The 12405-nt window shown below is 45.4% G+C and overlaps 1 protein-coding gene across 3 annotated transcripts in view; it reads right to left on the bottom strand.

Moving 5' to 3' along the window:
• LOC117145567 overlaps positions 1-12052 on the bottom strand; it is a 30306-nt gene extending 18254 nt beyond the window's left edge. For all 3 annotated transcript variants that reach the window (XM_033311271.1, XM_033311272.1, XM_033311273.1), the window contains exons 1-3: positions 10839-12052; positions 4410-5559; positions 19-166 (exon numbers count right to left, since the gene is read on the bottom strand). In XM_033311271.1, the coding sequence (XP_033167162.1) occupies positions 19-166; positions 4410-5559; positions 10839-10946 (1406 nt within the window). In that variant the 5' untranslated portion in view covers positions 10947-12052. The remainder of the gene's footprint in view (positions 1-18; positions 167-4409; positions 5560-10838) is intronic.
• Positions 12053-12405: the final 353 nt, after the last annotated feature.

The raw sequence follows: 12405 nt of genomic DNA, 5'->3' as shown, positions 1-12405 counted from the left end.
CGGAGAGTTGGTACTTACTCGTCGACAATCAGATATTTGTTACCATCGGAGGCCGCACACCTGCCGCGATAGCTGAACTGGGAGCCCTTGATGTGTATGGATTGCTGATAGCCGGACAGGAACCAGGAGCCCTCCCATCTCGCCGGAAATGTGCAATTTGTGGGCGCTGCAAGCCAAAAAACACAGTAATAATTTATTAATAAACGACTTAACCATTAATGCATTAAGATATTATATTCCAATTGCCTCCCCGTGGACTGCAGCCATACATTCATGTGAACATGAGAGTATGTATTTTGGTCGTATGGTTGATGTGGCCTCAATTGCGTTCATTGTTCATTTAAGAGCCGTATAAAAGAGCAACCGCAATCTTTCCCACTGAAGTGCGTTTGCAGGCATATTTATTTACCAGCCAGCACACAAAAGGCACTTGCTTATTGATAAATTTAGATTTCGGTTGGCCACTTTCTTCGACTGCCAGTCTGCTAGTCTTCTAATTGTATTGTCAAGTTTCGGTGCCAAGATTTGTGGCTTTTTAATTTGTAAATTGTTTCAATTATTATTATGATTGTATTTAAGTGCGTGCGCATAAGGGCCGCAAATTTACGACCCGCTGTCAGGAGTGCGATATTCGGATACTTGGAAATTGGGTAGGGGTAGGTAGGGTAGGGTATTCGGGCGTTTTAGGGGTGGGCAGGCGCATAAATAAGTTGAACAAGCCAGGCAACCAAAAACTGCTCGTAATAATAATAATGTCGCACACAGATACGCACACACACACACACACTCTCTCATTTGCACAGTGGCAGCAAAACTACCGAAATGGCAATTGTGAATATTAAAAAAAAGGGAACTAAACTGAACTGAACGGCAAAGAGAAATGGGAAAGGCGAAGCCAAAGTATAGAGAAAGAAACGTAAACGGAAAGTTAGCTAACGGCATGCCACACTCGCACACACAGGCAATAAGTACTATATCCCATACAATGGGTATAGACCCGCACACGGATACATATAGAAAATGGTAAAACCACCCTCTGAGCCACACATATAGCTTAATGTTTGGGCACGATTGTCAGTGGCAGCGGCGGCAGCGGCAGCAGGGAGCTGCAAGTTGGGATAAGGGTGGTGGCCAGAACCGGGAAAAGGAACGGGAACGGGAACGGGAACAGGAACAGGAGCGGAGACGGTGGCGGTAGCGGAGATGGAGATGCCAGTCCTGATGCCGATGGGCGGTGGGTGAGGCCAACTCGGAACTGGCAAGTCGCAGATGGAGATGGAGATGGAGCTGGAGGACGGTCCGAGTTCGGGCTACGCATTCAAATACAGAAAACTCGCAAGGAGAGACGAATGTGCGCACCCGAGCCAGAAACAGAAACACAACCCAAGGCACAGAGTCGATGTGCAGGCAAAAAAAACACACTAAGGAATCATTGAATGGAAATATAGCTAGATATATTTGCTCACTTTAATAAAAATTAAACTCCTTAATGTGGATGTTCCAACACTATCCAACTGTTTGCAAATTACTTTGTATTTTAATTATTATAAGTTTATTTTACTGCTGTTAAACTAGTCTAAATATATTAAAAAATCTTAAAAAATCTATTATAAATGGCCAATAGATTAACCTTGGACTATTTCAACTGTTTTGATATTTTTTTCAAATATTTTTCTACTCATTAATAATCCTTAGACAAGGACATCAAAGCAAACGTGTGCTTATAAATATGATCAATATTCTAATGTTTAATTCCATGTAAAAGTATAAAAGAATAAAGAAATCATCTGTGAATTTGAAAACATGCTTTTTAGCTGCAACCCATTTCTTTAAGTGCAGCAAGAACTACAACGGCAGGGCAACACGGTGGCACACTCACACTCGCAGGCCGTACTTACAGCGATACACATTTTATTTTATTATTCCTTTCCTTTCTTTTATTCTACTTGTTCCTTGTTGATTCCACTTTTTCAGCTTTTTCTGCTTTTTGTTTTTACATTTGCGGCAAACAAAAGGTACTCATGCGCAGGATCAGCGCAGCGCTCTGAACTCTGAGCCCCAACTGAGCCGCTGCTCAGACCTCCGACTAAAGTCGAACATATATATCTGGCTATAGCCAGCCATACACTTACACAATATATGAGCACTCGTATATGTGTGTGTGTGTGTGCTGTCCAATGACTTGTGCTTTTTACGGGCGGCACTCGCATTCGCCTGGCTGTCATAATGCGGCCCATACGCACAGCGGGCTGCCTGTTGTGCGAAAAGTGTAGCATACTTTGCCGGGCAGCCACCGCCCCGAACGAAAGTCCGGGAGTCACGGGGCTCCGGAACCGGGAGCGAACCCGGAACGTGGTCCCGAAAACCCAAAAGCCGAAACTCGAAATTCGAAGCCCGAAAACCACCCCCCGCCGACGAATAATTGTTTCGCCAATTTCAAGTACCGTGAATAATTTTCCAACATGATTCAATACTTTTGCCTGAGTGCCGCAGCGAGCAGGGCCATTGTTGCTGCCGCAGCACAAATGTCGAAGGCAACGACGCGTCGTTGCCCTCCGCCCTTAATTCGCTACCCCTGAAAAATATGCTGCAGGACAAGCTTAAGTAAATACAAGCTGAAAGCAAATATACGACATAGACCACGACCGACTGACAGACAAGCGTACAAATGCGTATAGACAGTTGAAATGACGGACGCGAAAAGCGGGCACGGGGCTTTTCAGATATATTTTCGGTGTGTTTTTCGTTCGGATTAGAGTTGCTCAGCAAGAAGCGCGCGGAGCGGGGGAGTCAGCATTCGGATGCTGGGATGGGGAATGAGGAAGCTTAGGCAACAACAAAGGGAAATGGGGAAAGCACGAAATAAAATACATATGCTCAAAGAGTTGCTCCTCACAATGGATCCCCATAAAGCGACAGTAATCAGGTGCATTAATCAAAATAAATCTCGGGGATCTGTGACATCTGCGGAAGGGAGCGAAGGTATCTGAGGCGACTTTTCCGACACATACACGTGCTAAACAAGATGCAGGAACTGGGACAAGCGCCACGGAACCGAAATCTTTCATAGGAAGTGCCTAGCTCTAAAATGTAATTTGATTTGCGTGGGATAAAAGGGTGTATCATGTAGATTTGTACAATATTCATTCTATTACAGCTGTCTTTATGGTATCGTATTTTAAAGGACCTAAAGTCTACAACTCCTGAAATGGCTTTTGTGTCCTGCCACATTTGAAAGTAATAATTCCGAATCAGAATCGAAATTATAGGCCATTACTTTTTCCCCAGTAATCAATTAAGATTGACAGCGGGAGTATTTAACACGATTTTAATTATGCACCACTCCGTCATTTGTGGTTCCTGTTATGACAAGCAATTTCCTATCGCAGCAGCGTGCACTTATCTTATCCATTCACGATGATCTATAATGACAACTTCAACGCGCTAACAACTCCTTAACCCAATTATCTTGCCCACACTTATGGGTGTGCGCAATTTGAAGAGCTCGTTCGTTGGGCGCTTGGGTAGAAGTAGTAGTCGGTGTGCCTAGGGATAGACCTACGGCCAGGGCAGGGGTTCATTTAGGGGAGCCCAGGCACATTACTGGACCACCCCTATTGACTGGCAATACGCACCCCTAGCGAACAGACAAACACTTATTCCAGCTCGGCTATGTCGAGCTCAAAGAGCATGACGCTTCTGCCTGCGAGACTCATTTGCGTTTTTGGGCCTCGGTCTGGATGTAGGATGTTGGACTTTCGCCTCGCAGAGGGGCAAGGACAGCTGTGATGGCGTAGTCCGTGAGGGCGGCGGGGGAGGTGGAGGATTAGGGGCGGGGCAACCAAAATGCTTTTGTCTAACTTGAGTGAATTATGGTCAGCGGTCGGTCGGTGGTCGGTGGTCGGTGGTCGTTGGTCGGCGGTTGCTGGCTGTTTGTTTCGGGCAATTTCCGTACAATTTGCCATTGCATGTTGCTGTTGCCGGAGCGGCTGTTGCTTGTTGTTTTCATTGTTTTTCTGCTCTGCTCTGTTCTGTGCTGTTTTTTTCGTTGTTTTTGTTTTTTCTGGGTGAATTCGTTCACGGAGAAACAGTTGAAACGCAGTATACCAACGCAGATCTGCGGTCACAAACTACTTATGGATTCAATTGAGCATGACCAAAAGAGGGGGTGGCCCTGGGTGTGGATGGGGCGACTCGAATGGGAAGCGGGAAAAGGGAGGGGGATGAGCCGCCAGCTGTCGCTCTGTTGCGAGTACAAATTATGCCACAAAAATTAAATGAAATTGGGGTTTGGGGGAAGGATACCGGGGTCCTGGGACCCAAAGTTGCTGCGGCACTTTCTTGGCGCGCCAAGTGAAATTATAAATTCTTATCATAGCGCTACTTATCGACGGGGGCTCGCTACTCACCATCTTGTCGACCGCCCCAGCCGCTGACGGACGTGGCCAAGAGCAGCATTAGCAGCGGTCCCAGCCAACTTTTTGTCGACGTCATGGCGCAGCTCCTGCTCCTTGCTGTTTTCGTTGTCGTCCCCGCTGGGAAGCTGGATTCGTGGGTGTGGGTGTGGGCGCGGATGAGTTTGGGGGTGTTGTTTCCGTTGCCCGGCAGCAGATGCTGCCACAAGAACATCAGCCACGTAATGCCGGAAAGTTCCGCGGCCTCGCCCCGCCGATCCAGACTAATATCACCGTTATAGTTAAAGCACCTACATTCATCATTCTCATTCTCTTCATCATGCGGCAATGCAGCACCAGTTGTGCCCCTTGCCGTTGTTTTTGTCGTTGTTTGCGAATTGTGAGCGGTTGTCGTAACCACCGCTCCTGCTCCCGATGCTCCATCTATTGTTGTTGCTGGGCTAGTGCTGATGCTGGTGCTGTTGCTTGTGCTGATTGGATTTACCTGGGTCAGCGAGGCCGCAGACGCATGACTTGGTCCTTCGCGCCGGATTCGCTCACGTCGCCAGCATCGCTTGCCGCATTCCAAGACGCCGCCTTCTGCGTCCACTGCCACCACATCCCCGCTAGCAACAGTGGGCATAACTAATTGCGACGTCTGCCGGAGATCGGTGCAGCTATGCCCCGCTGCGGCCACGGGTAACTGAATACCCGGCAGCAGGAATTCACCAGACCACGAGGAGGACATTGTTGCCGCTGCGGGTCCTGTTGTGGTGATGATGCTTGCCGTTGCAGTTGTTGTTCCTCCTGCTCCTGCTGCTCCTACTGCCGCCGTTGCTGGTGTCGACGTCGCCGCTGAAGCATGTTTATCATAATTTTTATGTTCCCAGCCGGGCGGACAGCAGCAGCTGCTGTCCTGGCAACTCCCGCTGCCATGGCTCAAAGTCTGGCTTCGACTCCGAGTCGTGGTGCCGGCCGCAGGCACATGCTTACATGGATAGCAGAAAGGCGGTAAATAGATTAACGACGTTATTCCTGCTCTCGTCTTGGATGTGGACGTGGAGCTGCTGGCGTTGGAGCTGGAGCTGGAGCTGGAGCTAAAGCTCGCCGTCCTCAGTGCCGCCTGCATTGGTTGCTGATGTGGCTGCTGATGCTGCTGCGTGTCCTGTGGGGACGGAGACAAGAGTGGAATATTTTATTATTATAAAGCACAAACAAGCTGGCTGAGCCAAGTAAATATGATATAAGGTGGTGGCGAATTTGAATTTAAAATAAAGCTTCACCCCAGCACTGGCGTACACAAATAATCCCACAAGATTCATTGTTCGGCCTTCCAACACGCACCAAAACAGTTGCTCGTATACATATAAATAAAACTTCCTCGGCGGCGCATTAAAAAGCAATAAAAATAAATATGGGCGCTGGGAAACCGACACTCCAATCGAAATAAAACTTCCAACGATGCGTAAATCAAAAATCACGCGCTATAAAAAAATTAGGCCCCAATTTATAAGCATCGATTTATGTGTGTTCCCAAGAATGTCTGCATCGCCCCCATCGCATCGCCATTGCCAGCATTTCCTCCGTTATAATCTTTTCCTGCATTTAGCGCCTCCAGCAAGGGGAAACTCAACTAGAGAAAAACCACTTGAGGAGGTTTCGGATTTTCGGATTCTTGGCATGTGCGTGGAGACCTCCAGTTCGGTACTGTAATCCCCATATCGCATGCATGCGAGATGAATATTTTTCCATTTATGGAAACTTAATTGGTCACTTTCACGATTCAGAAAGATGGTCAGAGCTATATTTTTTTGACAAATTTCAATTAATCAATTTGATTGGCACTGCAGAAGTTTATTCGTTGAATTTTTTAGTTAATTTAGTATCGTTTGTTTTCAAAGAATGGGAATGCGCGTAATTTGTTAACTTAACTTAAATAACTTTATTATTTTTACTGAACCTTTCTACAAAATGTTATAAACTGCCTTAAACAACCTTTGCATTTTTTTTAATGTAATCATGAAGTATATTTCATCATCGTGTGTGATTTTACCTACTTCCGGACCTTACAAAATCGATTATAAGAGAGTACACCTAGCTTCCTTACTTCATGAAAGTTACATTCACATAACTTGAGTAGGCTGAAGGAATGAAAAGCTTTTCGCAGCTACCGCCTCAAGTCGCCAGGCCATGTGTCATTTATTATGTCATAAAGGTTTTCAGAAATTCAGCATGCTCGAAAGAATCTAAATCAAAATGGGGGGATTCCCCGGAACGAACGCCAAGCCACCAGCGGACCAGCTTGTGAGGCATAATGCAATTTTGATGTTGTGTAAGCGCTGCTCTTAGCCCATCATCTATGCTAATTAAGTTAATTAAAAAGTACCAGCAAAGTATTTGCACTTGGCCAACTTCACGTCATAATCAAAGTGGAGGCGGCGGCGCATCGAATGGAAAATGAAGCCCAAGTCATGTCAAATGCTCTTAAAAAGCCAGAGCATCCCCTTCCTCCAGAGATGCTGGATATGAAGATGACGATGACGAGGAAACGGAGGTGGAGGTGGAGCTGTTGCCAGAGATGACTATGTTGCCATCCACAGAGTGGAGTGTCTTTATTTAAAAATGAAGAGACCTGAGACCAAAAAAACGGGGCCAATTATAAGCTTCGACATTAATTTGAATAAAATTAATTCTCCCAAACACACAGCGAATGAAAATGCCACAAAAGAAATGTGCCACAAGAAGAAAAATATGTCCAAAACGGAAAGGAAGGGGGAGGGGGGGCGAAGGCGGTGGCGGAATGACAGCAGACGGTGGCAAATAAAACATTTAGGCGGAATTATAATTTTACTTTGCTTATTTATAATTTACGTTTAAAATGTGAAACACCTGACAGCTAAAGAGAATTTATGTTTGCATGTTTTCCATTAATTTATTTTTCCGAGGCGCACCCCTCCCAAGGAAACTGCCAAGACCCACAGCTCCAGCCTCGAATTGCACGAAAATGCACAGCAGGAGGGTGCTCCCGCGGGCAGGAGGCAGCGGAGCCAGAAGACGGGCACATTTCGCTATCACGTTTGGACTATAAAACAGGCCACACAGCCCAAGCCCAAGCCCAAGTCCCCGTCCCCGCAACACACTGATGATGTTGTTGATGACGTGGAGCGCCGTTGCATAGCTCCGCCGAAAATGGCAAACGGGCAACCCAAGACACTGGTCCCGACCAGAAAGCAGGAGCTCCACACTCAGAGAAAGAAGACACTCGTAATAGGTGCTACTGTTCTTATAAGGGATCGAAAATAGTTAGCACACAGCTCACTAAGAAGAACCAAGTGAAGATAGTAACGAGTTCAACATAAGTGGCGCCCAAACAGGCAAGAAAACGCGGAATTGAAGTTTTCCAGCGAGTGTGACTAAATTCTGGGACTAAAGAATAACTTGCACTTGAAATTAAATATATTCAAATAAGGAAATTTACTATTTTCTCGAGTGTATCTCTGGCACAGACACAAAGACAGAAGAAGACGGAGACGTCCCGACGCAGTGCAAAAACTTGTCAAGTAAATATAAACGAAATGTGTGGCACGGCACCCGGCCGGGTCCGTTTCGTTCCGTTCCGCCTCTACTTGCTTTATTTTATTCCCATTTTATTATTATTTTCACCAGGCCAAAAGACGCAGACGCTATAGCAGCAGAAGCAGAAGCTGAAGCAGCAGCAGCACACATAAAAAATATTTTTATGCAACATTTTTATGATTTCCGTCTGGTTGCGACAGCGGCATGGGCACAAAGACACTGCGAGGCACACAGGCCGCCCCGATTCTGATTCCGATTGCGATTGCCATGGTCCAAGCCATCTCCTTCACCTGGTTTCAATTAAAAGACACTTTTCTTTTATGTGACGGCTTATTTCTCATTACGTTTGCCATGCTCTTTGTTTTCTTGTTGTTCTCATTGGGAACTGGTTCTAGGATGCCGGGCGATGTCGAACCCGAATCCGAACCCGAATCGGAATTGAAATTGGAAAACTGCGTCTGGGGTTGCCTGCTGGTGTTGACGGTCGTTCAAAGTTTTCCGGAGGGGCGAGTGCGAGTGCGAATGTGAATGGAATGGAATGGATGCGTTCGCTCCCTTGTCTCACTTCATCAATCATTAATTTCGTTTATTTTTAGTGAAAATAATCACTTTGGGCAACATATGTGACCGAGCGAGTTTCGCATGTGTTTGCCGGGTGCGAATGGGCTGGGATGGGGTGGATTTTGGCCGGGAGTTGATTGTGGAGCTTGACAAAGAGTCTGAAAGATGCGCATGGTCCAAAAACCAGATACACCTCCTTGCAATTATCAAATGGACTCTGTACCCATAGCGGTTGCGTGATGCCCTCTCCTTTTCGGTTAGGTTAATGTGTGTGAAATGACTTTATTGGTTTTTCAGGTGGTCTGGTCGTCTGGCCCTGGGTAAATGATGGCCTTGCCTCATGCCACGGTCTATTATGGACACATGTGTCCTGGGGCTTCTAAGAGTTCTAAGGGTGGGCGTTGAAAGTTAGGGAGTTAAGTGCGGCATATTCTTAAGGGGAGCTAAACAATTAAGCAGAACACACTTTGCACTAATTGATCGATAATGCCAGAATTCTTATTTAACTACTCGTTAGGGAAATAAACCAGTCTCCAGTAGTCTATTTGTTCGTTCCAATGCTGCCATTAATTATCAAAAACATCTAAATCAATCAAGTTCCCTATTTATAACTTAAGATCCCTTTTACAGGAAGAACTTTTCATTCGAGTTAGTCAGTCAGGACGGGAAACAGGCTCTTTAAAAAAGGTAAATACTTTATTGTGTAATTCCAACACGATCTACACACCTAAAAATATTTGCACTCTTGAGTTATCTGCATGCATACAACCCGAATGAAATAATGTTTAGATTCAAGGCTGTTATCTTATTTAGATATAATATACCTTGTTTGCTCGCCCTGTTTTATCTGGATGATCAATGTTTAAAGGTGCCCATTTCATCCCACCCAAGTTAATTGGAGCAGAGGCTAGTAGTAGGTCTGAGTATATTTATGACACTTTTATCGTTGCTTTACCCCTGTTTAGGTGACACATCTGCTTTGTCGCAAAACCCAACAGCTACATACCTTTCACAACTTATCGTCCGTTTGTCAACTTTCACACAAAGCTTCCTGCGAAATACGTAAATCCTTATTCACCCGAATGACTCAGAGGCATTTCTTATCTCGCCCCAGAGCAACGAACTGAGCAATAAATATAAATAGAGAATTTTCACATCGGGCAAACAACGAGACAACAGGCAAGCAACTACCCAGCTACCCAACTACCCATTCCAAACCCACACGCACCTCGAGCTGAATTAATCAACAACTCCGGAGTTGCGTCCCGTTCCGTCCCGGAGTAATTCCCCTAATGCAATACATTTCCGCCGTGCTGCGGGCTGCTCAATCGGCATTCTGGTATCTGATATCTGGAAAAGCCATGCATGTAATGTACATCGGCACCAACATGATTTTTATCTATGTGTCGATAGCATAAATATGACGGCTGGTCAGGGAAAAAGGCGCAAGGGTGTGGGGCTAGTGCAATTGCAGTGCGCACCTCATTGAACTTTTCAGACAAACACAATTTGTCCGATAAGGAAAAAAAAGCGTCTACACGACACCCGCAAAGGGGCGGCCAGCAAAAGGGGGCGGGGCGGTCGAACGGCGCGCGCACTAATGGCCACCATTAATAATTGAAAAACTGAAACAGTCGAGCATGTGAGCCACTGAAGGATGATGGCGCTACGTGGGGGGTGTGCCGAGGGGACGAGCGGAGGGGGACATCGGATGAGGTTGGGTCGCCAGTTTTAGGGGTTGGGGTGACAAAAATCTATAACCAAAAAAGTTATGAATAAGCGAGCGAGTGGAGAGCAACGACGGCGAGTCAATGCACTGAGAAAAACCCAATCATAATAGTCCATACATTATATTCGCAGATAAGACCCTAAACCCAATAAAATCCTAACTGAAGTTGTGAAATAATAAACATGCAAAACTATTTAAAAAATAGTAGCCAGAAAGGGGAATATTATTTTCATATCGACGATATGTATAATATATTATAGAATTCAAGAAGATACCATTTCATGTTGCCTCTTGAAAGGAAAAATTCAACTAATTCTTTTTAGACCAATAAGAGCAAGAGTAAGTTTCTTAAAATTTCAATTACAAAAACCTCATTGATTTTGAAACAACTAATACTGAACAAGAAACCATTGAATTGATAAAACTGACATAAGGTTAATATTAAAAGATGCAGTGCCATTTAATAGATACATTTTAAAAAGAACCGTTAGGCACCGCTTAGAGCTTAGATTCAATTTGAAAAGCCGAATAACCAATGGTGCATCTTAGAAATAACCAAATTTTTTGTGTGTACAAACCTGTTCTCTGCCTTCGTTGTTTCTGCTTCTGTGGTTGCTGTTGTTGTTGGGGCTGGTGGTGCTGCAGATGTAGTTGTAGTTGTAGCTGTTGTTGTAGTTGTAGTTCATGGCTAGCTGATGAAGCTGCGGCGCTGCAGCGACGCTGACGTCGCGGCGACAATGTTGGAGCTGGCTCTTCTTCTTCACCTTGTGCTGGGGCTCTTCTTCTTGCCGTTCTCCTGGTTTTACCCGTTCTTCTTGTTGTCGTTGTCTTGGGATTAAATTTGGATGAAAATGCAGCAACAGAGGAAATCGCGTGCGGAACGCAGCCAACCAGCATTGGTAAGTGCAAGAATCGCAACCCGTTTTCGGTTTTCCTTTTCGCTGCTCCTCCGTTTCCTTTTTTTGGGAGTTTCTGCAGGCTGCCCAGTGATTTTTCGTTGAATTTTCCGCTGCAGGGCAGCAGAAAGCGCACGAAGCGAACCGAAACTGAGACTGAAACAGCGATGGTCGTGCAAAATCGGATATTTCCGACGATGGGGCGGCGGGCGGGGGGTGTTAAAATATTGGAGCAAGGTGTTTCCAAACACACAGCTGCGGCGAATTCGCAGCAATTCGCCGAGGTTCTCTGCGCAAAAGCAAAGCGGCGAAGAGATCTGAGCGGCGGCGCTACATTTGTTGTTGTTGCTGCTGCTCACAGCTCCACCACCATTTGCACAGTTATATTACCTCGCTCAAGTCGCCCCTGTCCCTCTCGCCCACTCGCTGTGTCAATCGAATTAAAACGAATGCTCTTCGGCGAATAATTGGGTTTAGATACTTTTCCAGCAGACAAAGTTGTATTTTTTGCACTTCTTATTGATATTAGGCAAAACGCATCGGGCGAATCACACTCAAACAAAGCACACACGCGCGCTGCGGTTTTTCAATCTGCAGTACACCGAACAACACACACTATTTCCTAATGCCTGTTCTTATCCCTCCGATATTCCTCTTGAATCGCTGGGCAATTGCCGATTTGAACCGATTTTCACTTGGCTCTTTGTTTTATTGAATTTTCACCGAAACGCTCTCACACGCAGAGACTCTTTTGCTTGTTCGCTGATGCTTCTGCTGCAATACACACCACCTACGAAACGAGCCAAGGGAAATTGTATCTATGGGCTGTGTATCTGTATCTACGCGGCACGCGCTGCACGTCCGCTCGCTTCGGGTTTTCGAGAGAGAATATATCTTTTTCGATACGGTACGGTAAACGAATTCGCCTCCGAGGGATTGTATCTCACCGCTGCAGCGTGACCGCAGCGGAGCACTGCTGAAATCTCACAGATATTTAGCGTGGACTCAAACCATTCATCTCATCTCAGCAAAACGACGTTGATTGGCGCATTAAATTCTTTTGAAACAATATTCTGTAATTTAGGCATGCATTTTTAATTATTTTTCTTCTACTTTTGGATATACTACAAGAGCTAAGTATATTCTATGCTCAAGCTTCCCGAGATAGCTGAATACAACTTTTCAAACTTGTTATATTTTTAAAATATTGCATTTCAATTATGTAAACATATGTTTATACTATTAAAAC

Source organism: Drosophila mauritiana, chromosome 3R (assembly GCF_004382145.1).
Source record: "Drosophila mauritiana strain mau12 chromosome 3R, ASM438214v1, whole genome shotgun sequence".
NCBI lineage: Eukaryota > Metazoa > Arthropoda > Insecta > Diptera > Drosophilidae > Drosophila > Drosophila mauritiana.
Note: the sequence above shows the minus strand (reverse complement) of the source record. Positions and strands in the feature narration are given on the sequence as shown.